Source organism: Dreissena polymorpha, chromosome 3 (genome assembly GCF_020536995.1).
Source record: "Dreissena polymorpha isolate Duluth1 chromosome 3, UMN_Dpol_1.0, whole genome shotgun sequence".
NCBI classification, from domain to species: Eukaryota; Metazoa; Mollusca; class Bivalvia; order Myida; family Dreissenidae; genus Dreissena; species Dreissena polymorpha.
The window spans coordinates 150,872,257-150,898,996 of NC_068357.1; the positions used below are offsets into that span (position 1 = coordinate 150,872,257).

The 26,740-nt window shown below is 34.4% G+C and overlaps 2 protein-coding genes across 13 annotated transcripts in view; one reads left to right on the forward strand and one right to left on the reverse strand.

Annotated features, from left to right (window-relative positions):
* Positions 1-1,162: 1,162 nt before the first annotated feature.
* Positions 1,163-25,308, reverse strand: LOC127871996 (enoyl-CoA hydratase domain-containing protein 3, mitochondrial-like). 6 transcript variants are annotated; one of them, XM_052415354.1, is made up of 10 exons: positions 25,172-25,308; positions 16,054-16,184; positions 15,239-15,405; positions 14,578-14,649; positions 12,346-12,379; positions 10,537-10,621; positions 9,413-9,522; positions 8,010-8,068; positions 5,215-5,321; positions 1,163-4,167 (listed from the first exon to the last, which is right to left on the reverse strand). In XM_052415354.1, the coding sequence occupies exons 2-10, from the start codon at positions 16,067-16,069 to the stop codon at positions 4,050-4,052; spliced, it is 768 nt and encodes a 255-aa protein (XP_052271314.1). In that variant the 5' UTR covers positions 16,070-16,184; positions 25,172-25,308; the 3' UTR covers positions 1,163-4,049. The 6 variants fall into 6 exon arrangements, with proteins under 6 accessions (XP_052271314.1, XP_052271312.1, XP_052271313.1 ...); XM_052415352.1 differs by having other exon boundaries at positions 15,239-15,368; positions 25,172-25,304; XM_052415353.1 differs by lacking the exon at positions 14,578-14,649 and having other exon boundaries at positions 15,239-15,368; positions 25,172-25,304.
* The window catches only part of LOC127871972 (oxidation resistance protein 1-like), a 91,734-nt gene continuing 90,289 nt past the window's right edge, over positions 25,296-26,740 (forward strand). For all 7 annotated transcript variants that reach the window (XR_008045661.1, XM_052415279.1, XM_052415283.1 and 4 more), the window contains exon 1: positions 25,296-25,394. The gene's annotated coding sequence lies outside the window, so the exon portion shown is untranslated. The remainder of the gene's footprint in view (positions 25,395-26,740) is intronic.

Genomic DNA, 26,740 nt, shown 5'->3' on the forward strand with positions numbered 1-26,740 from the left:
GCGAGTCATGATCAATCTACCTATCAAATTTCATGATCCTAGGCCTAAGCGTTCTTGAGTTATCATCCGGAAACCCTTTTACTATTTCGGGTCACCGTGACCTTGACCTTTGACCTAGTGACCTCAAAATCAATAGGGATCATCTGCGAGTCATGATCAATGTACCTATGAAGTTTCATGATCCTAGGCCCAAGCGTTCTTGAGTTATCATCCGGAAACCACCTGGTAAACGGACCGACTGACAGACCGACATGAGCAAAGCAATATACCCCCTCTTCTTCGAAGGGCAAAGCAATATACCCCCTCTTCTTCGAAGGGGGGCATAAAAATGTTTCAGATTCGCACTTTTTGTTTAAGTTATGATAGTTGTGAGGAAACAGTAATACTGAACATTTACCATGCTCTAAAATAGTCATTATATGCATCTTTTGAGGATTTAAAAACCTGAAAATTATAAAGCGTTGCAACGTGAAACGATTTAATAATTTGGAGAGTTCTGTTTTTGTCGTGATATTTTGTGAAACAACGAGGATTGCTTATATGAAGTATAAAATATATAACTCAATGTATGAGCACGGATGGCCGAGTGGTATAAGTGGTAGACTTTTACTCCAGGACTCCAGGGGTCAGTGATTCAAGCCATGTTGAGGGTTACTTTTTTCTTGTTTAATGTTATTCTTAATTTTTTCTGGAGCTTTTTAAATCCAATGTTTACATTTATCAATACAAAGCATTTAATGACAAACTTCAAAACATGCCAAAATCTGTGAAAAGACCCCTTTAATGCAGACTACCATAAAAGTAGAAAGTGTCGACACTGATTTGCCAGCCATTGCCGTGTGTCCAGGCTTAACTTTGAGACACTTTATGCTCATATGTTTCTTAAGTTTCATCACCATAGCAGCAGTACTTTTGGAGTAATCGGGATGCAAGTTTTAAAGCATTAATTTTTGTTAGGAAGGCCATTACTCAACTGTATATGTTAAAAAATGCACCAAAATAATAAGGTGCAGAAGTTAACATACTGACGAATATGAACATAAAGTTTAACCACACAAGCAGTTATACACTTTGAGTTGTATGCAACAGACAGTTCTTTATCAACCCCTCTACTGCGCTGGAATAACAAAAAAATGTTGCAGCACATAATTACAAGCATATATTTAAGTTTTACTTTTTTATTTAATAGTATTACAATAGAAACGTGTAAATGCACATGTACTTTTTTGAAAGTGTAGTCCAGTTGCTTATATCATAATACAAGAACAAATATGATAAAACAATAACAACAAGAAGGCAAAGCAATTATGGCACTAAGGTCAAGGTTCACCAATTGTACAAAACTTGACCTCATGACCTAGTTTTTGATCTGACCTGACATACATTTGAACAAGGCTTTGATATTCTCAAGAAATACATTCTGATTAAGGTTCATCAATATGGAATCATAAATAAAGCTTCTGGAGTGGTTTCTAACATGGTGACCTTTTGACATAGTTTCAAAAAAAGCCTAGATATTGTCAAGATAAACATTATGACCAGTTTGCATTGAGTCTGAGTAATGTATATGTGGTAACAATGTTTTTCTATAATTTGACCTAGAATCAGTTATGAATGAGTTTGACCAAGATTTCAACTTTTCCTATATATTGTCAATGTAAACATGCTGATTAAGTTTCATCAAGGGCAAGCCATAAAAGTGTCCTCTAGAGTAATAAAAAGGTTTTTGATCTACTGACCTAGTTTTTATATGCACATGACCCCACTTAAAACACGGCCTAGATATTGATCAATATTAATAAAAAATGGGACAAAGTTTCATCATGATTGAGTCATAAATGAGGCTTCTAGAGTTGTAAAAAATTTGTATAAGATTTTATCTGGCAAGCTTCCTTTTAGAGGCACTTGACCCAGAATCACACTCAATCTAGATATTGTCAAGATAAACATTCTGAACACGTTTTGTCAAGATTGGATAAAAAAATAGCCTCTAGAGTGGTAATGCAGGATATCTGGCACAGACTGACCACAATAGCTGACCATGAGCACTTTGTGCCCATGTAGGCTAGTAAAACAACAATTTTTGGCACTGTAACTCTTAATACATGTACAATGTAATTCAAACAAATCATTTAATCATATGTAATTGACAAAAATTAAGTCCTCAATTACATACGCTCATACAAATGCATCTTTAACAGTCAAATCACTACTGATGATAAAATTGATATAAATACCATTCAAGTTCATTTATAAAACAAGCCACTTGGCAACACCACAAAATGAGGGTTCAAATTTCTGACTGGCCCCAAATGCAATCACAAGCTAGGTCCGTTTCCTATACACTAAATTTCAGTACAAAACCTTCATTCAAGCTAATGTTATTAGGCCAAAGGCTTTTTTCTAATTTTTTGTAACAGTGACCTTGACCATTTCCAACTCGCCCCAAAAGCAAGTCTGCAGGGGAGTAGTTTCGTGTGACCAAATGTCAACGGAGGGTGAAGAATGGAAAATAATCCTAAATAAACAATTTTGTGTCACTTAAAAACACTATTTCAACAATAAATAATGGAGGAAATATTTTATAAGAACGTATTGAGTTGCTATGAATTACAATCTTTAACTGTTTTTATCAGCAAAACGATGGTGACTATGTCCAAACATTTTCTGTTACAAATTGCATCATATCTATGTGACCTCTATCTAAGCCACGACTGGAAAACAACCCACGACTCAACAAGCACCTACCATACTTGATTCACAATGAACAGCTGTTTCTCTGCAAGTCTGCAGATACAAACTTGTCCGCAGGAATTTCCCTACATTTTTTAACACACAGTATTCAACCTTGAAGGCAATCTCGTCTATCACATAAAACCACAATAATTAGTCCAAACAGGTAATATTTGGTATTTAATTGTGAATAGTAGTCTACATAAATGCTTTATAAAATTATGCTTGTTAAAACAGGCAACCCCTTAAGGGTCACAAGGTCAATATTCACTCAACAGCATAATGTACAATAACTTAAAAAACAACTTTCCCCTAAAACTGTAAGTTCGAGATGTTAAATATTTGAAATGAAACATTGAACAAATAATGCCACCAGTGCCAAAGTGCCTTTAGCCTGGGGGTAACATGATTTCTATAGACTCGTATATCAAAATAACTTAAATCTTTTTCTCTGAAACCACAGTGTAACTATTTGGTATATAAAATTGAATAAAAGTCCTCTACAAAATAAAAACAAAAATACTTTATGACGACATTTGTGGCTGCGACGCATGACGTAAACTTTTCTGAGCTTTAAAAGCTGTGTATCTAATGTTCTACAGTTAAATAATTTTGACATCATTCAGCTCACTTCCTCTGATTATCAATATTTTTGTCACCCAATGTTTAATTGTGTCTATCATTCAAGACAAATGATGAACAAGGTAACAACTAACACAAAATACAATCCAAAGCTAGGTCTCCATGAAAAATTGCTATATCCAAGTTTTCATCAATGTTTGTCAATGCAAAATAAAGAGTATCGACTGGAAACATCATTTTTGTCACAGACCACCTGCTTGCCATTCCCCCAATATATCAGGGTTTTCAACTTCTGGTTCTACAAGTTCAATAAAACCCATGCATAGTTATATAGCAACAACTAATGCCACAATATAAATTTAAATTGCATTTGTTTTTAAGAATGTTCTTGATTCAAAACTAATATTTCTTTATTAGCAAATTTCAGTTAGTCATCCATATGGAAAAGGTCACTTTACATTGCAATTAAAATGGTTGTGACATGCTAGGATTTCCATTTACAAAAAAACAACACATAAACATGACAATTGTTTCATGACTTCCCAATGGAAACAGAAAATTAATGAGCAGAACATTTATCATCCTTTGTAACTACATGTAGTCATATTACTACATGTATTCCATAGATCTGTCTATGATCATGTGACTTTCAATCATGAACATAACAGCCAATCAGAGACTAGCAGTGCCCCATGTGACTGATCATGAGACTTCTTTATTTATAAAACAGCCAATCAGTGAGCAGTGTCATCATCATGTGACCAGACTGGTTTCCGTTTTTCCACAAAAGCTTTGATTCCCTCTTGGCCATCTTTTAAGGCGAGATTATCTACCATGACCTTCTCTGTGAGGCTGAAAAAATATGAATACCATATCAGGGTTTACTCAAATGGCTAAAACTGAAATTCTGCTATAATATATATTTCTACAAAATAGGTAACTATTTATTCATTATCAATTTGAACAAACAATGCTATAGCATAGTATTATCTATTTGACAATCTTGAGTAATTCCATGATTGAAATGGTCAAGATAACATGATTGAAATGGTTAGGTTTCCATTATCGTCCATGACTGCAATAGTGAACATTTCATTATTTTCCATTTTGCAATGGTCGAGATTCCATAATTGTCCATGATTGAAACCGTCAAGATTCCTATATTCCATAATTGTTCATGATTGAAACCGTCAAGATTCCATTATTCCATAACTGTCCATGATTGAAACGGTCAATTCCATTATTCCATTATTGTCATGATTGCAATGGTCTAGATTCCATAATTGTCAATAATTGAAACGGTCAATTCCATTATTCCATAAATGTCCATGATTGAAACGGTCAAGATTCCAATATTCCATTATTGTCTATGACTGAAACGGTCAATGCCATTATTGTCCATGATTGCAATGGCCAAGAATCAATTATTGTCAATGATTCAATGGTCAAGATTCCATGATTGTCTGTTATTAAAATGACCAAGATTCCATTAAAGTCAATTACTGAAATGGTAAAAAGTCCATGCTTTGTCCAGACAAAGCAAGTTTCCAATACATTTTATCCAGATGTGTACAAACTCTGCATGGACAGATTGCTTCTGCAGGTGTTGATCGGGATGTCATGGTATGTAAATGATGAAAGCTTACATGGGCTTGTGACTTCATAGAAAACCCAGCAAAAGCAAGCTTTACTATAACATATTTAAATTTATAATAATCATTTAATAATTCAGTTATTTCTCATCATTTAATAACTTTTTTCATCTTATGTCTGAAATCATTAAATACATTAGTACTTATGATCTACCAATTTTGTTCTTACTTGTTTTGAACTATATTTGAATTCGGACACCTTAAAGTACATGTACATGTATATATATACTAAACTAATAAGATTTACCTATACGCTAGTTTTCTATCCAGTGCAATCTGCTTGTAGAATGTTCTTTTTCCCAGGGTTATCACAGATTTGCTGAACTCACAGATCTTCATCGCTATCCTGGTCGTCTATAAAATCATGATCAAATGTAAACATTACACGTAGTAACAGATGGCTACCAAATATGGGACTGATCGTGTCCAATACTGCATACTGTGTACAATATTTATAATGAATTGAAAGACACGTATTTATATTGACAGATGTTTCATTCATATAATTTTTTTTTAATTTGTTGGTCTGAGCCGTTAATACTAATGATTTATTTACTTATGAATCAAAATCATATGAAAAATCTTACATGAAAAAAACATAAAATGATATGACTTTAAAGACAGTTATAATGTGCTGGTACATCCAAATTATTTGTCGTAATATTTCAAGCAAACTGTTTAAATGTGACTGAATTAGAACATAAGGCCTATAAAAGGTTTCAAACGTTACTTAATTTGAACACAAGGCCTAAAAAAGTATGTTCCCTGTAACCAAGCTATTTCCCCCCCTTTAATTTGACAATACCACTTCTATGTAACAATTAAGTTGTGTATGTTAATGTAGAATTTGCAAATTCCTGAATATAATCAATCAGAAGGCCAGATTCGCTTTAAATTATAGTCTCAACTAATGAGGCAGTTTTATTCAAACATGAAATAATTCTTAATGTTGATATCGGGAAATTTAACTACAACCGCTGAAAAATTAGACCTAGTGACAAAACGACCTATCAACAATATACCACTTCAAGCCTTAATGACCATGGTATAATAACCAGGGATCATATTTTCCCGCAACATCAATCGGTCTGGATTTAAATGGGGGAAAAGTGTCCGAAAATTTATATCCGAAATCATGACAAATTACGTTAACATATATACCATTGATTTTGCCATTCATGAAGGTGGTATAATAAATGTACAAGTTAAATTGCCTTTGGCATCTTTTTTAAACGGAACATACGAGTTTTCTCAATTGGTTTTATGATATTTTTTCTCTTTTATTGTTGTTTCGTGTGCTGTTGTATCTGACTTTTTTTCATCGTTGTCAAAATCTATAATTTATCTGTGTAAGTCTATACCGATGTTTTAAATCGTTGTCGACTCGATAATAGCTTACATACATGCACTGAACCTCATAAATGTCTGTGCGTAGGTTGGATACTGGCAACAACAAAACCAAATAGTTGCGAAATAATTCGTGTACGTTATAGTTTATTGTCAAAAAAACCACGGCCGATAGTTAAGATGCGTAAGGATAAATCACGAGTGCGAAGCACGAGTGATTTGAAACCACGCATCTAAACTTCCGGTGGTGAGTTATACAACAAACGATTAAGTACACGAATTATTTTGATTCTAACACGATTTTTACTAAAGATTTATACAATGTATATTATTTTTCTTGTGTACTATTTTATGTGAAGTTCCGCCCATAAACATAACTTTCGGCTGTACTTTCATTTATTTATTGCCGGATTATTACGCTGGTGGAAAATGTATCGGCATGTTTTGTTTAGTTACAGCGCGTGTTTTCAGTGTATACGGTCCGCCCACAATAATTATGAATTATTGCAGAATATCCGATTTTCTTCTTTGTTTATATGAAAGTTAACTGTATCATGCATGAAATGCACACTTTCCACGAGGATTATGAACATTGAAGTTTTCATCTCCGAAGTAACTGACAACGACTTGACACATAATGGACCGATTAGTGTGCTAGGTATAAGCCAGTGAAATTATCGATGGTTATTGACACGGGGTTATTCACGCATGACTAATACACAACCGCGCGAATTTTCGCTGCTTGGGGTCATACTATGATACTAGTCGGCTGCAACGCAATAAACTGGTCCTGACCGGTTTAGAGACTGCAGTGAATGGTTTTCACACCTACTCGAGATAAGAATGTAATTAGGGTAGATCTATGTTAGCATGTGCACTGTGTAATCGATTTCATGACATGGTAATTTTAGCACACAGAATCGGACCGACTGTTTGGGATTTTCAATCGGTCTTTCACGACCCCAATCGGTCTAGGACCGACAAAACCGAAAAAAATATGATCCCTGATAATAACATATATTTGTAAGATAAATTTGGCATAGAATTTTTATATGAAATACAGGGACCACGTCTAAGACTCCCATTCAAGTCGCTGAAATCTTAGTTAGGAGTAACCATGTGAGTCCTTTCAGTTCAGCTTCAATATATATCTACATGTAGATAGTTGAATATAGAAGAAAAGTATTGATAAACACAGCCAAATATAAATTAATTTTAAACAAGAGCTGTGTTTGTGAAACACAATGCACCCTACTGCGCTTTGAAGCTGCATGGCTGCTATTTTAGAAACAAGGTTATATTTTGAATGTAAAGGAAACAATGACATTGACCTTTGACCTAGTGACCTCAAACCATGTTTGATTGTAGATCTCAATGAGATGCATGCACATGTGAAGTTTAAAGAACATAGACCCCAGAGTTTTCATTTTATGAGCAAGGTTTAAGTTTTGGGACAGACAGACACACACATACAATGACAGACAGACAGACAGGCCAAAAACAATATACCCCCTGATCATTCGATCTGGGGGCATAAAAAAACAAACAACCAAAGGACCCATTTGTTTTTCCACAGAAAACAGGTAACAGACATATTTTTCCTTTTAGGCGTATATAAAGAGCAACACTTTCAATGTTACTTATTTTCAACAGAAGTTAAGATCAGCTTAAGATCCTGTATACATGGCCCCTGACCTCTTCTTCCAGCTTGCCCTCAGGAACCACTCTGCTGACTAGTCCATGCAGTAAAGCATCTGAAAGACAGGGGGCCATTTCATAAACGATCGTACAACAATTTTAACTTACGAGAGAATTTTGTAATCTTAATAAGTAGACGAACTAGCTTGCCATGCTCGTCAAATATATACGGTGTCTGAGATGCCAATGTAATTAATTGATTACTGAAAATTTATAATCAAATGATATGGACTTAAGCAATTATGCATCTTCGAAAAATGTATCGTATCGTAAATGTGTACTACGATGTTTATTGAAACGGAAAATAATAATATCAATCTTTATCATTCTCAATGCTGCAAATTCTTCATAAGAATATTTACGCAATATTATGACCTTATGTTATGAAAAAGAAAATGTGAATAATTTTAGTGCAATATTTTCAATGGAAATGTTCAAACAAAGTCTAATGAAAGTGTTGACCATCGCCCATGCAGTAAGGTATCTGTCATAGAGGAACAGTAGTTTTAAACCCTTTATAACTTAGATACGCACTTTGACATGTTATGTTTGTAGTCATTTAGATACTCAAATGACATTTAAGACCTGACTAGATTCTAGATGTAAAGGCTTCATTTCCATCCCAAAACTACTGATGAGCAGCAAACAGCATAAAACCTGAAAGGAATGCTAAATACTTGCAGCCTGTTCTGGTTTTGCGCTGGTTGTGTCACTCTGATTCTAAGCAGGAAATGTTAAAGCAAATTTGCAACACAAGAAGGGTTACAATTTATTTGTTCATTTCCAATCTCAGACAAAAATTTGAAATAAATAATTGTTTTGGCCATAGCTCTTCAAAACATCTCTTTATTATTAAAGTGATGTAAATTATGCATTAATTGAACAAATTTACTTAAAACCTATTTATTTTCACTTAATTGTATTTAAATCAACCTTGAAAAGCCCCAACAGTTGGGATTGTACCAGGGGCTTTCGAATTGCTATTCAAACACCATATCTACTACACAACTGCGACCTCTACCAACCGTCAGATACCCAGAGACGTTATCCAAACATGTTGTCCAGTTTTTGATAATATGCTTACTAAAGGTTAATATCTTTCTTAAATAAAAACTTCTAAATGCTTAGAAACTTGTCATGTTTTTATTTTGTTGGATTGTTTTTGCTATTTTGTATAATATTTCAGTCAGATTATGGTGGTCCGAAATCTACTGATCCTTTTTCTGAGCATGACTGGCCGATTTTAGCAAAGAACTTACACATACCAGTACTTATAATAGAAACTTGGCAACCTTCCTTACTTGATTATGAGGTGGCCGTAGGCATAGTTTCAATGACCTATTACCACACAAGTTATGTAACTAATTTAAAAGTATTTTGTATTTGAAGTTTCAGTTTACCCTGTGCACTGATTGGTTGGCCAGTAAACAACATCTCCATGGCAACCTTACGGGGCACAGATCTCCCCACGGCAACTGCAGGGGTGGAGCAGAACAGACCCACCTGTACACTGAAAATTAACCCTATACCACTCAGATACAGACATGTTTGTAGTCCGTTAGAAAATCAAATTAAATTAAGGACCTTTCTTACTAGATTCAAGTTTTAAGGGCTTCATTTCCAACCCTTAGATACTGATGAGCATCAAACAGCATAAAACCTGAACAGCCTGCAAGTAACTTGCAGGCTGTTCTGGTTTAATGCTGTTTGCACATAGCCATTTCCACTTTGCTTCTCAGCTGGAAAGGATTAAACTTTTGTATGTGCAAACAAACAAAAGAATAAAAACGAGAGACATACATGTAGTTTGGAAAAATAATAAGTAGGTTGAATGAGTCAATCTTTTAAGTTTTTTTTTAAATACATGGATTGAACTGATGCTAATTAAAATCAAATACTTGCTGCAGCAAATTATGGGTTGTTAACCAACCTTTCATAAAATGATAATACATGTATATATAATGATTATAAGAAGTATGCATTGTGTATGTTTATATGAATTTCTGAATAAAACCTTAAAAATAATATATATAAATAAATATTTACAAGAGCACGGCATAACGGGTGCCACACTCGGCTGCAAAAGCTTGTCATTTTTTTTAGAGGTCACAGTGACCTTGACCTTTGACCTAGTGACCCAAAAATGGGTGTGGCGTGTAGAACTCATCAAGGTGCATCTACATATGAAGTTTCAAAGTTGTAGGTGGAAGCACTTTGATTTTAGAGCCTATGTTAAAGTTTTATATTAGAGGTCACAGTGACCTTTACCTTTGAAATAGTGACCCAAAAATGGATGTGGCGTGTAGAACTCATCAAGGTGCATCTACATATGAAGTTTCAAAGTTGTAGGTGGAAACACTTTGATTTTAGAGCCAATGTTAAGGTATTAGCACGACGCCTACGGCAGATGGCGAGCTGGCTATGACAATATCTCGGGTTTTCTCTGAAAACAGCCGAGCTAATAATGATTTTATCATTTTTATAAGTTCATTTTAGTTTCAAAAAATAGATAACAATAACTAACCCTGGAGTGGCAAACTTCGAATTCTCTGTGACCACAGCGATATCACAACTAGCCACCAACTGACATCCTGCAGCAGTGGCCAAACCTGCCATAGCAAAAATTGTGTTAAGTGATAAATCAAACCATATATTTGGTTTTAATTAAGGTGTTGTTATGTTGTTATTTTATCTATATTGAAATCAGTAACTTATTATTACGGATGTTAACATGTTATATAATAGCAACTGTAAAATATTTGGGTCAAAACTGAAAAATGTCAGTTTACATGGCAGACAATAATATAAACAAGTAAAAAATTGATGACTGAACAAGCCATTAGAAAAATAAGGAAAACAAAGCATTTGATGAAATCAAGACATGTGCCTTAAATTATTCAATGTGTATGACCCTTAGAAATCCAAAGTTGCACACAAGTCAACCTCAAATCACAAGGCTCCTGAGAAATCCTACCTTGTAGTGCACTAAAGTTCACAAAGCTCCCTAGAAATCCTACCTTGTAGTGCACTAAAGTTCACAAAGCTCCCTAGAAATCCTACCTTGTAGTGCACTAAAGTTCACAAAGCTTCCTAGAAATCCTACCTTGTAGTGCGTAGTGCACTTAAGTTCACACAGCACCCTAGAAATCCTACCTTGTAGTGCACTAAAGTTCACAAAGCTCCCTAGAAATCCTACCTTGTAGTGCACTAAAGTTCACAAAGCTCCCTAAAAATCCTAACTTATAGTGATCTAAAGTCCACAAAGCTCCTTAGAAATCCTATCTTGTAGTGCACTAAAGTTCACAAAGCTCCCTAGAAATCCTACCTTAAAGTGCACTAAAGTTCACAAAGCTCCCTAGAAATCCTACCTTGTAGTGCACTAAAGTTCACAAAGCTCCTTAGAAATCCTATCTTGTAGTGCACTTAATTTCACAAAGCACCCTAGAAATCCTACCTTGTAGTGCACTAAAGTTCACAAAGCTCCTTAGAAATCCTATCTTGTAGTGCACTTAATTTCACAAAGCTCCCTAAAAATCCTACCTTGTAGTGCACTAAAGTTCACAAAGCTCCCTAGAAATCCTACCTTGTAGTGTACTAAAGTTCACAAAGCTCCCTAGAAATCCTACCTTGTAGTTCACTAAAGTTCACAAAGCTTCCTAGAAATCCTACCTTGCAGTGCACTAAAGTTCACAAAGCACCCTAGAAATCCTACCTTGTAAAGCACTAAAGTTCACAAAGCTTCCTAGAAATCCTACCTTGTAGTGCACTTAATTTCACAAAGCACCCTAGAAATCCTACCTTGTAGTGCACTAAAGTTTACAAAGCACCCTAGAAATACTACCTTGTAACGCACTAAAGTTCACAAAGCTCCCTAGAAATCCTACCTTGTAGTGCACTAAAGTTCACAAAGCTCCCTAGAAATCCTACCTTGTAGTGCACTTAAGTTCACAAAGCTCCCTAGAAATCCTACCTTGCAGTGCACTAAAATTCACAAAGCTCCTTAGAAATCCTACTTTGCACTGAAGTGAATCTTTCAGTTTACAAAGCTAATTACACATCTTGCACTTATGTGATCCTTTAGTTCACAAGACTCCTTAGAAATATTAAATGCACTGGATGCAAATGGAGCCTTTTAATTTACAAGGCTAATCAAAAATCCAAAGTTGCACTAAAGTCAGCCTTTTAGTTCATTAGGCTCATCAGAAATTCAAAGTTGCACTAAAAAGACGTTTCAGATCTCATTTCTTGTGCAAACCCCAGTGAATCCTGTTTACAGTACTACACTTAATATAAACAAGAACGCACTATGAATATCAAAGACATAATGTCTTACCATTAACCTGAGCAATTACAGGCACAGGAATGTCCTGAAAAGGAAATAAATAAAAAAAGTCTAATGTAAGACTATATCTAAGCAGGGGTGGCATAGGATTTTACCCTACCAGAGAACATTTCCTTAAACCCTCGTTAGTAAGTTTGAAGGCATAAGTCTATGCATTCAATGTTTTGAACTGCATTATGTTACAATTCATTAAGAATTACAACTGGCTTATAAAATAGTAAAACTTTAATTTTAATAAAACAATCTCTGGGACTGGTACATTTTCAGCTTAATATTTTCATATTTGCACTTATTTGATAACAAAACTGTTTAATATGAAATCATTGAAATTCACAGTGTCCAAATGTTGCTCAATTCCAGAAAAAATCTTCCCGCTTCTAATTTTATATAAATTTTGAAGAAAAAAAAAGCCTACTTTGCAATATGATTGATGATGTTTTACCAGATGTAACAAAATGTAAGTGGAATGCAACATTATCACTGCTTTTTGCAATATACATTTACACCAGTGGCTATGGGATTGAGGTCTTAAATGTCAGGGGTCCACAAATAATATGGGTGGCATAAGAAATACACCACAGTCTATTTGTAACACACCCTGGCAAAAATGACACTTTTTGTTGATTTAATGAGTCTAAAAATTATGAACAGGCACATTCGTTTTTAATGTCAACTAGTGAAAACATACAGTATGAACAGGTACATTGGTTTTTAATGTCAGCTAGTGAAAACATACAGTATGAACAGGTACATTGGTTTTTAATGTCAGCTAGTGAAAACATACAGTATGAACAGGTACATTGGTTTTTAATGTCAGCTAGTGAAAACATACAGTATGAACAGGTACATTGGTTTTTAATGTCAGCTAGTGAAAACATACAGTATGAACAGGTACATTGGTTTTTAATGTCAGCTAGTGAAAACATACAGCATTATTTCTGATGGAAAGAATGAAATCTTCATCCTCTATAAGAAAGTAATTACGCTATAGATGTCAGCATGTTTTCGCATGCTTTTCTAGCAGAAACAAGAGATGTGTTTGTCAGAAACACAATGCCCCCTAATGCGCCGCTCTGATTTTTTTTATACATTTGACCTTGAAGGATGACCTTGACCTTTCACCACTCAAAATGTGCAGCTCCATGAGGTACACATGCATGCCAAAAATCAAGATGCTATCATCAATATTGCAAAAGTTGTGACCAAGATTAAAGTTTTGTGACACATACAATGACAGACACATACAATGGCAGACAGACAGACAGGCAAAAAACAATATATCCCCGCACATTTGATCCGGGGGCATTAAAAAAATGATGACTGTGACACACGTGTGCAATACAATAGTTTGCGTTTACATTCACGTAATATGATATATACTGATATCATGTCAAGTTTCTTTTTTTTTTTCACATTTACCAATCTGAACTAAACTACAACTGCTAATGTTCTTTTTTACATTGAACAATTTAATGGTTAACTCAAAATACAAAGATTACATCTTTTTTATTTCCACAAAATAAAAAAATTACATTTTTAGACAATCGACCTGTTACATAGAGCTACCTGTAAAACAGCAAATGTTTAAATTAGTATTATGAGTTGCCTTCTGAGAAAACTGGGCATAATGCATGTGCATAAAGTGTCGGCCCAGATTAGCCTGTGCAGTCTGCACAGGCTAATCAGGACGACACTTTCCGCCTTAATTTGATTTTTTTTAGTAAGAAGAATCTTCATTTAAACAAAAAATGTCATAAAACCGGAAAGTGTTGCCCTAGATTAGCCTGTGCGGACACTGCACAGGCTAATCTGGGACAACACTTTACGTACATGCATTATGACCCATTTTCACAGAAATGAGTTTGCTGTGGGCTCAAATGCTCTCATGTGCAAAAAGCCTAAAAATGTGACATCTGTGAAAATTAGTGATTCCTCAGAATTACATGTCATTATACTGGTTAAAATCTGAGCATATTTTGATACTCAAATATTGGTGCATAAATCTAAAAATAAGACAATATGTTGTTTTAAATTCTTCAACTGTTGAAAGCTTAATTTATATTTGGGCTGTGGCTATGAGTAAAGGCAGAAAAGCCAGAATAAAAATTTGCCACAGGGTCTAAGTTAGTATTCTTTGAGTGGAAATTATAAGGTGCCGATTAAACAATAGAAAAAATAATGTTATGAACAACAAGGCAATTCTATATGCTTTGCAAGAATTACCTGTAGTGACAACATAAATTGTGAACATACAGCAAACACTTGTTCATGATGAGCCCTGCCTGTTTCTATGGTCTGAAATGAGGCAAGGATAAGAAAACAAATGCCAAGGCTAAACAGGGACAACACTTTCCGCTTTTATGGTATTTTTAGTTTCAAGGAAGTCCCTCCTTACCAAAAAACAAGTTTAGGCAAAATGTGTCATCCCTGATTAGCCTGTGCAGACTGCACAGGCTAATCTGGGATGAAACTTTAAGCACATGCATTAAGCCCAGTTTTCTCAGAACGCGGCTCAATTGTATGGTTTTTGGATTCAAACTCAATAATTCCAGACATTTTAGACATATATCAACTCTATATCAACTTAGATAGCACTACCTGGCTGCAAAGTAACCTTTCACAGAGTTATCAATAGATTTTGCAAACCATGTGTCAAACAACCCCATTCTTGAAGATTTCTGGGCTCAGATGTTATTTTTAGGGGGTGAAAAGATATTGATTTGCTTTTGGGTAACATTAGCATCCAACTGATGCAAATCAGATAATTTGCAGGAGTCAAACATGAGAAAATGGTGAAATGCTTGCATCACAAAGCAGAATTCTGCTTCAATTTAAATCCCTGATAGTGATTAAAACATTTAAACAACATTAGTTTAATTTTCACCAATTCCTTGAGGTCGTGGCCAGCAGAAAACACAGGTCCAGTGTGTGAGAGAACGATCACTCGGAGACTGTCGTCTACTGCACTGACATCCTTCTGGAGCTGCTGTAACATACCCAGCGACAGGGCATTCCTGAAAATCATGTAACATACCCAGCGACAGGGCATTCCTTGAAATCATGTAACATACCCAGCGACAGGGCATTCCTGTAAATCATGTAACATACCCAGCGACAGAGCATTCCTGGAAATCATGTTACATACCCAGCGACAGGGCATTCCTGAAAATCATGTAACATACCCAGCGACAGGGCATTCCTGTAAATCATGTAACATACCCTGTGACAGGGCATTCCTGGAAATCATGTAACATACCCAGCGACAGGGCATTCCTGGAAATCATGTAACATACCCAGCGACAGAGCATTCCTGAAAATCATGTAACATACCCAGCGACAGGGCATTCCTGTAAATCATGTGGACGCAATATAAAGATTTCACAACACAAATTTTCTCAATTTCAGGGGTTTTCGCTGGTACCGGTACTTTTCCCAATTGGGCAAAAATATCGCTGTTATAACACCAAGTACTGGTTCTACTTTTGAAATGGACTCTAGTGTCCCAATCTAGTGTATGGCTTGAATATTTCTTCTTTTTGTCATCACCACTTTTTAAATTTAGAAAAACAAGCCAAAATATTAAAAAAAAACATATACATTCTTGTAATGCTATTTATAACAATAACATAAATTGTGAGTTAAAAGTTATGCATATACTATTAAACTGCAATCAAAACACGAAGCAAAATGCTATAAAACCTTTTCTTTGGATCATTCAAAGTTATCTTTCTGATACCATCTGTCTGGCTGACCACTGTGTATCTGTTTTCAGATGGTGCCTGTAGTCTGCATGTTGAGGAAAGCATTCTGTGACTTGACCTTCCCATCATCTAGCAAACAAATGAGCTGCAGTCTGGGAAAACTAGGCTTAAAGCATGTGCGTAAAGTGCCGTCCCAGATTAGCCTGTGCAATCCACACAGGCTAATCAGGGACAACACTTTCCGTTTTTATGACATTTTTCGTTTAAATGAAGTCTCTTTTTAGCAAAAATCCAATTTAGGCGGAAAATGTCGTCCCTGATTAGCATATGCGGACTGCACAGGCTAATCTGGAACGACACTTTACACACATGCATTATGCCCAGTTTTATCAGAAAGCGACTCAAATAAATTCATTCACAAAGTCAGGACTCTATATTGGACTCACATACTAGCGAAATAGGAGATAAAATTGAAAAACACCAAGTACATAATTAAAAGTTCCTAAATTCTGAAAGTGCTAATTGACTCAGTGTCTTCAGACAAGTTTAGCTAAAATACTTTACAAATATTACATTTGCATACAGTCCAACCCCTACTTCCGGTCACCCCTTATCGCCAGTCGCCCCATGTAGGCGGTCGGTCTGTGCCGCGACCGTCGATAAACACTTTATAATGCACCCCTCTTTAGCAGTAACCCCGTTTCTCCGGCCAGGGGCCAGCAATTTTGCATCCCAAATGTTAAATTCCCCCCATATGAGTGGTCACGCGCGAGTAAGTCAGTCATGTACACTGGCAAAATAACACCGACGCAACGGCGAAAAAATCAATACGTACTTCCAGTCTGCGGTTTAGCTCTGCAGTACTGAAGCATGATGTGTAAACATTTTGACAGCCAGTTTGCAAATTGCAATTAACTACCCTTCCCAAATAAGTGTGTAAAACTCGAGTTTAACACGGGTTTTATCCGTGTTAAGCCAAGCGGTATTGGCAGTTGGTTTTTAGTGGGTTTTGGTATGTTGGTTTTTGTGAGTTTTGGTACGTTGGTTTTTTCTGTGTTTAAAGTGGGTATTTTTACCAACTTGGTTAAAACTGAGTTAAACACAGAAAAAACTCACTTGTTACACATATGTGGGTTTTGGTAAGTTGGTTTTTTGTGTGTTTTGGTATGTTGGTTTTTTGTGAGTTTCGGTATGTTGGTTTTTTGTGAGTTTTGGTAAGTTGGTTTTTACTGTGTTTAAAGTGTGTATTTTTACCAACTTGGTTAAAACTGAGTTAAACACAGAAAAAACTCACTTGTTACACATATGTGGGTTTTGGTAAGTTGGTTTTTTGTGAGTTTTGGTATGTTGGTTTTTTGTGAGTTTCGGTATGTTGGTTTTTTGTGAGTTTTGGTAAGTAGGTTTTATCTGTGTTTAAAGTGGGTATTTTTACCAACTTGGTTAAAACTGAGTTAAACACAGAAAAAACTCACTTGTTACACATATGTGGGTTTTGGTAAGTTGGTTTTTTGTGAGTTTTGGTAAGTTGGTTTTTTGTGAGTTTTGGTATGTTGGTTTTTTGTGTGTTACAAAGACTCACAAAAACCAACATACCAAAACTCACAAAAAACCAACATACCAAAACCCACAAAAAACCAACATACCAAAACTCATAAAAAACCAACATACCAAAACTCACAAAAAACCAACATACCAAAACTCACAAAAAAACAACTTAAACTCACTTCTGTCTACAAAAGTGTGTTTAAGTTGATTTTTGTGAGTCTTTTGTTCGCTTAAGGGATCATAAAATTTTGCTTGTCTGACCTGTAACCTTTGTAAAAAAATATATTTACACCTTTATGGTAAAAAGGGTATTTGAGATAAAATCACAACAGATCATTACAAGCCCCATGTGATTAAAAAGTAAAGACACACACAATTTGCTAAAAAATATGTTTATATTAAAAAAACTAATAATGTGAACATTTTTACAGTGCATTTTTTTCAAAACCAGGAAAACATCTACCCAAGATACATTATTACAATATGCGAGCACATTTAACATAATAAATTAAAATAAATAACATTCTCCTCTTAGGGCTACCACAGGTAAAAATGGGGGGAAGGGTATGAACCATGATATATACAGTTTCAGTTAGTGAGGGGTGATACAGAGGATAAAATAAATAATAATTGTTTTTAACTGTATTGGTGGTACCGGATTTATAAAATGACGCCATTAAGGAATCCTTCATCCTATCTTTTCCTGGAATAGCCCTTTACACATATTTACACCTATGAACAAAGGAACATATTGCTCAGCACTACACAGTTTATATATTCTCCCCGCAGTACATGACACGAAGCCTCCTCAAGGCCCATCTCATGTTCTCTTCCACTGTTGATATGGGCAGGACAAACTTTTTGGAGATGACATCTGAAATGTATATGAACAATCAATGCAGGATTTTACTGTACATTACATTATTCAAAAAACACGTAGAAGTTTATTCCACACAAATCAAGTCTGATCTGAATGACTTGATTTTGGTGGAATAAACTTTTACATCAATATCATCAGTTCAGATATCCCATTTTAACATCATCTACATTAGAAGGATTTCAAAAGAGGTTTTTGAAACAAGGAGGCAAATTACTGTTGCTTGAATTTTTTATATCGTTCAAAATGAGAGCTTGATCGTTAACTTTATACTGAGGTTATTTTTGTCTGCCTATGTGTTAAATTCTCAAAACTTTTTTATACACAAACACAATTTTTAGTAACTCTTAAATTTCAGCAGAAGTATTAAATTAACGCAAGACAGATTATGTGCTGGAGTCAAATTTGAATTAATTGCATTATGTTTGTTTCAAAATGAATATGGAGGCAGTAGAACACCTATATATTTAAATCCCCTTTTTCCCTAAAAAAAAGAATCATACAAACCATGGCGTAGTGTTCAGCAATCAGGAGACCTTCTCGAATCTCCCCCTTAGGGTAGGTTGAACAACACTTCATAGAGCAGTCACCAGCTGATCAGGTCTGAAAACTATACTGTCATGGCCTTTGCGAGGTGCGTCTTGTGCATGATCTCATTTGAGATCAGGTCCTGAAAGATATTTTATAATGTAAGTGATAAATATTGCTGTTATGGTATATCTTGTTACTATAAATATTGTTAATTTAAATCAAAACAAGTTTGTTTGCTTGTTGTTTTTGTTTGTTTATTTTTGCAATTTAAATCCTGTGATCACATGTGACTTAACGCTTGTCATAAATAATTAAAAGAAATTACGTGTGGTAGAAAAAACTGTTTGAAAATGTACCAAGATATGTGGTCTCATTTGGCTGTGTGGACTGGTCGGAAGTGTGACGCCTTTCAAATGCTAAAACCTGTATAGTTTTACCTCTCAACAAATCAAACTTTTCTTGGTCAAGGACAGGGCTCGGTTTTCCCACTCCTGATCTTCTCAAGTTGGCCTGCTCGTGCAGGGTAAAATCTGGTGTCAAAATCCATACATCAGTTAGTCCCCCTTCTGCTGTCTTTTGGCAGGAATATTCTATCCAAAGAATCTTCCAATCAATGTAAATTTCACCTTGGGAGTTTAACCTTCAAATTTAAAATATAAAAGTTTTCATTGAATATGTGGGAAAGAAATCTGTTCACTAATGACCAGAAATAGGTATAAATAACATTTAAGATGACAATAATCATAAAATACAACCATAATTATTCAAATGGTGTTGTTTTTCCTTATAATTGCATTACATTTATACTTATCAGTGCTCCAGCCAGCTTTTCAAAATAGAGGGGAGCTTCCCCTAAAAGGGCACATTTCACGCGTAATTTTGGAAAATAGGGCATTTGGTTATGCATATACTTAAGTATATACTATGGTTATACTATATACTTATTAATTGTAAACAGAAGTGCATTGGATGACTTCACCAATTGTATGCTGTTCCTCATTTTGTGTAAGGAAATTACAATAAACATATTACTATCTACATTGGCGCTAAGGAAAACAACTTAGTAGCCAATTCCCTAACCGACTTGGGCTAGCATCCGACTACACGCATTAGAGATATATAGATATCATATTTCTTTCCGGTGTGTGTGTGGGGGGAGAATTTTGATTTTTTTTATCACCTGTCATTGAACTGCATGTTAATCTTTCAGGTTTCAGTTTCAGCATCAGTGGCCTTTTAAAAGAAAATGAAATGAAGAAAACATGAAATAAATTCAGGGGTTTCACTGGATCAAAAAAAACGTTGTGACTGTCACTACTTAAATTCTTTGCTTTAAATAACTTTGAGCCAATGTTTGTCCACAATAATAATATTTATTAAAACAAAAATCTATATTGACAAATTTAAAGTCTAAACAATGATCAATGTCACCATGAAGTAGCATCCAGTCTGAGGATTAAAATGAAACATTGTTATTGTTAATAATAGGATATATTTATTTCACAACACGTTATTTCAACTAACGTCAACAACGTTGACAGTTTTGTTAGGTCGCGAAAATATATGACAATATCAACATTACATTTTACTTGCAGAGTGATAAATCATCCTTCCAAACAAGTTCTTTATTTGTTGAAATAACAACTGTCTGCCCCTATTCATTTTCAAATTCATCATGATTGAGGACAGACAGTGTTTTAAAGTTCAGAAATAAAATCCAAACACAAATATGTTTCTATTCCGTAATTTGGGACTTAAAAATAACCGCATATTCGCATTAAAAAAAGATGATTAATTTTCAAATGTTAATAGGTATTTGGACTTAAAATTCACTCTTTTTCCAAACAAAAAATTATAGCCAAAAAATTCAGAAGTTAAAAAAAATCAATAGTGCTGAGTTTTATTTCATTCAGTGTGATTGTGCCTAACCAAGCGTGACCTCAGAGATAATCTTTCACAGCATGTTAATATCGTCTGCAACAAAAGGCTAATTAGTGATCTGATAACAAACCATGCCCTTGGGGCTTATTTGTTAACAATGTGTTGACTTAATACACCCCAGGCAGTCATGTAAGGGTGTTATCTGTGTATTCATGTCGATGTTTCTGGCGATTTATACCGCCTGAAAACAGGAATTTAGAGATCAAAAGGGCATTTGACAGAAAAATAGAGGGGCGCTTTTTAAGTGGGCAAATTTTAGAGGGGCGCAGCGCCCCTCTATTTATTGCTAGATGGAGCACTGCTTATCCATTTACATTTCCCAGTGACAATACATAAATATGATAATGATCATAATTAATTCCATATAAAACTATATAAAAAAGTGATGTAAAAATGAAAATACAAACCTAAAACAACTGTTCTTCAGTATTCCAAGATAACAGGCAGTTGATGAATTATGAGACCATATCACTTTAACCATCCACTTTGAATCTCCTTTGCAACAAACTTATTGTTGATTTTCACATTGTAGTAAATACACATTGTTTTCACCACACAATACTTCATGCTGAAAGTTATTCAAGACATTTTAAACTAGAATTATAAGTCTTAATGTTACTCAATTATACCTTAAAGCTCAAAGTCAGTTGATGAAAAACCCCTTTGTTTTCAAAACATAACTTCCTGTCTCCAGCCAATCAAAGTCGCTTGTTTTCAAATAGATGGTGGCTCAGCCAATCAAAAGTCTATCAACACCCCTTTGTTAGGCCTATAGATGGAGCACTGATAATGTGATAAGGATTAATGTTTATGATTTAATGGGGGGGGGGGCTAATCTCTTATGTGTCAGCCAATTACTAAATGTGAGAAATATCTACTGATTTCAACACCAACATATATGTATTTATTGAATAATACACAGCACCCTTAGCATATTATATTCAATTGTGAATATTTCAATATAACATGCTGAATGGTGTTAGCAAATAATAATATTATAAATATTATTTATTTTTATTGCCTTTTAAATTGTATGTTAAAGGTCAATGTGGTAGACATTAATTGTATTGGGGTTAAATATCAGTATAAGAAAGTTACAATAGTTATTGTTTTTATGTTGAGGAGATATAATTGATGCTGGCAAGCCCACATAAGTTTCCATATATTAATCAACACTTTCACACTGAAACTAGTTTTATTTATTATAGAAACAGTGTCACCCTCCCCCTCAAAAAAATGAATAAAAAAACACACTGTAAGTCTATTGAATTCTCCAAAGAACATGAATTAAATGGAAGTATTCACTTTTTTTTATAGATGTGTGATTGTTCTTATAATATATTTAATATTTATGTATTGATTCAAAGTGAAAGACAAACAATTTCATATTCAGGTATAAAACTAAGTTTGAACATTTTAACATTTTTTATAGTATCTGTGAACCTGTGATGTTCTGAAAGAGCAATTTTTATCCAATATTTCCTTAAAATTATGGGAAACCCACAAATGTACAAAAGGTGCAATGGCAAACAAGCTGTAAAAAAGCCAATTTACAATTCACCTTGATAATATATGGCTATAAACATGAAACAAAGACCTAGTTGAAGAATTATTGTTTTATTGTTGAGTTATGTTAATAAACAAAAGACCAACTTATTGAAAAGTGTGTAAAAGTGAGTCTTTTAGCCTTGTTGCGGCTTTCAAATTATTTAGAAAAAGACCAACTTAAACTCGCTTAAACCCACTTCTGTTTATAAAAAGACCCACTTCTGTTGTAAAAGACTCGCTTATGAAACAAAAAGACACACTTAAACACACATAAACCAACTCATAAATAAAAAGACTCACTTTTGACACATAAAAAACCAACTTCTTACAGCAAAAAAACTCGCTTTAACACACATCTTCTTTAAAAAACCAACTTTAAACTCAGTTAAGCACAGTTTAGCTCACATAAAACTCGCTTTTATTAGCAAAAACCAACTTCCGCACAGAAAAACTTAGAAAAAACACAGTTTTATGTTGGTTTAAGTGTGTTTTGGTATGAAAGTGGGTTAACTTTTTGCAAGGGTAGCGGCAGATTATCGGGTTAAAAGCAATATGCGACAGTTTGATCTTTTTGTTTACGCATATGCGAATATCATCTATAAGTACTGGAAAAGAGATTCTTTATTCATAATTGATTATTGTAGCTGTTGAATCATACTATTTCAAGCACACATTTATGACAATTATCGGCTAATTAAAAGTTAAAAAGAACAACGCAACTTTTAACCCAAATCAACTGCTCAACATATTCTCTGTGCTACAGTTTTTATCCAAAAATCAATACACGCACGCATGGGTATGACGTGACATTGTACATTGGTGCATAATTTTTGCGCGCTTTTGTCAGGACAAAGGAAATACATGAGGACTTTTTTGATGCTAGAATTTGTAAACGTCTCGTTAACATAAATCAATCGGGAGTGTGTTTCGGATTACAAATTATGATTCTCATTTGGGAATTTAACAAAACATTTATATTTGTTTTATATTTACAATGATTTCAATATTAATTTTGATAAAACCATTTACGCGGCGAAATAAATGTTTTTATAAAATTATGCATGAAAAGCACGATTACCTGTAGGATTACACTTGGTTGCTATTATCAGTCTATTAAGTAACTGGCCCAATTTTATCGTGGAGGAGATCACTGTCGGGACCAATTTGTGCAGTAGGTTTTACAAAGACATAAAACTGCAATAAAGCAATTAAATTATTGATTGATAGTGGCACGGGAGTTATTCACGCATAACTGATTCACAACTGTTCCCATCTTAAGTGCATTGGGGCCATGCAACGCGCATTCTGTAAACAACAAATCATGAGAATGATTCTTGTTCATTGACTTGATTCTGATGAGGATGATATTGATGATGATTAGAAAGATGAATAGAATATTTTTTTGAATGGAAATGTTGTTTTATAGCTGAGTTTAAAAAGGAAGAAATAAAATTATTTTAAGTCTATACATTGTTTAGTACATGTACACATATTTACCATTTTGTTTAAACAAAAAATGAACAGTTGGCCATGCACTCATCAACTCTAGACTCCCTATGAGCTAACCCCCCCTTAAAAGGCCACCCCGCTTAAGCAGCCAATTTGGCCGTTTCCCTTGACTGGCTGCTTAAGAGGGGTTGGACTGTATAATACTGATTCGCTATATCAAGATGCGGTAGTGATGTCAACTTACATGCACCACAATGACTGAACTGTTACTGATATGGAATGTTCATTGATTCTGTTGCTTTATTTGCAGTTTGGGATTTCAGAGTTCAAAAAATGCCACTCACAAACTTTTGTGAGGACAAGTTTTTAGTGCATTTTAAGCCCTACATTAACTGATAGCAATAAAATGACAAGAGAAACTAAATCAAACAAACACACATTGTTCAAATATACGGCAGTTTAAACGTTTCTGGTATTGAATTTTTTAGGTACAAAACATCCAAGATTTTTTTTCCACAGTTTATTAAGCAACAGCTAGTTCTGGCTTTAATAGTTTAACATGTTGCTGTTGATTTTTTTTACTTTGCATGGCATAAATGGGTCCAGACAGTAAACTTAAACCTGGTATTCTCTGGGGCTATTCTGGCGGTATATCTGTTATGCCCATTGACTTTCGTTTACAAACAAACCTGCGCAATCTACTTGTTAAATATGCAAGGAAATGGCTGTTGCTGCCAATATAATTCAATTCGTGTAAATTGTATACGTGTCTTAAAACTCAGACTCTAACAATATTTGAATTTTTATTGATTTTTGTAAAGAAAAAAATTGGACAGTGCTTGCATTTTTTTGCTGTCTAAGATTGCAATTTTTTACAATCTTTTAAACTTACTTGAAAGTTGCTTTTGATGGTCAGATCTTTGTTAATTCATATTTGATTTATTGTAAAAGCTATCTAACCTATTTACTGCAAAATACGGATGTAATAATAAATAAGAATGATGGACAGTGGTATTGTTTTTGTTGTGACGTCAGGAACCAAGATTTGAAAAGTTTCATACAGATAAGAATTAAAAAATGAAAAAACGTAAACATCCCACTAAAAATATCATTAAACAAAAAATAATGTCCGAAATAGTCGTATCCGAATTTTAACGAAATTTCAATAACATAACCGTTTATCAAATTACTTTGAATGACATGCGCTAAATTCAAGCCAGATTACCTTAACAACTGATGGGAAGATTCTTGACATTTTATTTGTATTTTAACTAATCCTAAGCTTGTAACAAATAGCGAAAATAGTGTTGATGTTTTGGTTTGACAGCTATGTTTTATTTTTTGACCCAAGGTTAACCGGAGTTGTCTACCTTGCGGAAGTTGCCGAAGTCACAAAATTGGGGTGTCTTTTTATTAAACATTCGTAGTATTTCGCAGACAGAAGTCAGGTATTGTTGCATGCATTTTTTGTGTACAGTTTTATGTTTTATTTTGATCGAACACTTATACAGTTTATATATGAGTTTTTTGAATCATGATGCATGTTGATTTATTTCGACCAGTTTTAATAACCCAAATGACAGACAACAATAATCAACATCAGCATCACTGCCATCTCTCATTCACTGCTATCAGTATTATTCAAATTAAATGTAGTGGTTTACTGGATTTTTTAAAAACCATTTTCCATTTACCAAGTGTTTCTTACCACAATACTCCTCCATCAAATGCTTTTAAGATGATGCACCTGCTGTACTCCAGACCCCAAATAACATGAGGGTGAAAAGTGTCTAGGGGTGGGAACCTGTACCTATGGCAGGCAGACAAAATAGCTGTCTCACACTACCAGGCTTTGCCCTTGCAGTTTAAGCCCAGGGGTACTGCTGTGCCTTAACTTCCAAATCAATATTGCCGCAATTATGTTGCTGCAATGCTTGACATGTTTACATGACTTGCAAGCTAATATCCCTGTTACATGTGTATCTGCGTTCTGCCAATGAACAATCGAATAACACACGCTCTAATAAGCAGTTTCTGTATAGGGGCTTAGAAATGACAAGTGTTCAATTTATGAGTTGTGTATTTGAGTCGATTATTGTGTTTGTTGTTTAACAATTACATTACATGTTATTTTATTTGCAATATATTGACTTGTTATTCAAAATACCAATACCAATAAAAAAATAAGCATCTTTTTTCAATGACCACATAACGCTTTCCTTTAATCGAAAACAAGCCTAAATTACAGCATGGAAAAATATATCCATGGATGGATTTGATTTCTGAACTTTAAATCATTGTTTGTCATGATGAATGATAACATGAATAGGGCCAGACAAGTGTTGTTTCAACAAATGAAGACAGGGCCTTTTTTCCATATTTTGTGAAGCGGCCCTTGCCCCCTCACTTTGTGAAAAAATGAGTCGCCAACTTTTCAAAATTGTGAAAAAAGTGAGTCGCAACTCATGTAAATTGTGAAAAAACGAGTCGCAAATTTGTACAAATTGTGAAATTAAGTTTGTTAAGAATAAGTATAGCAAAAGCATGTTTAATACTTGCATCATATTTAAATAGCTTTAAATAATGTATTAAAATAATATTTTTATTGTCTTGACACTTTCTTTCAACAAATAACCACTTACATTTAGATCAACAATATTCTGACTAGTAAACTCTATCTAAAACCATAGAAAAGCTTCAATATCTTGTCTCGCTTATGCAAAATATTAAATCAAATTGTAATTTTGGATTGTGAAATGGCCGTTTTTTTACCGTTTTAAGCTCAAAAAGTCCC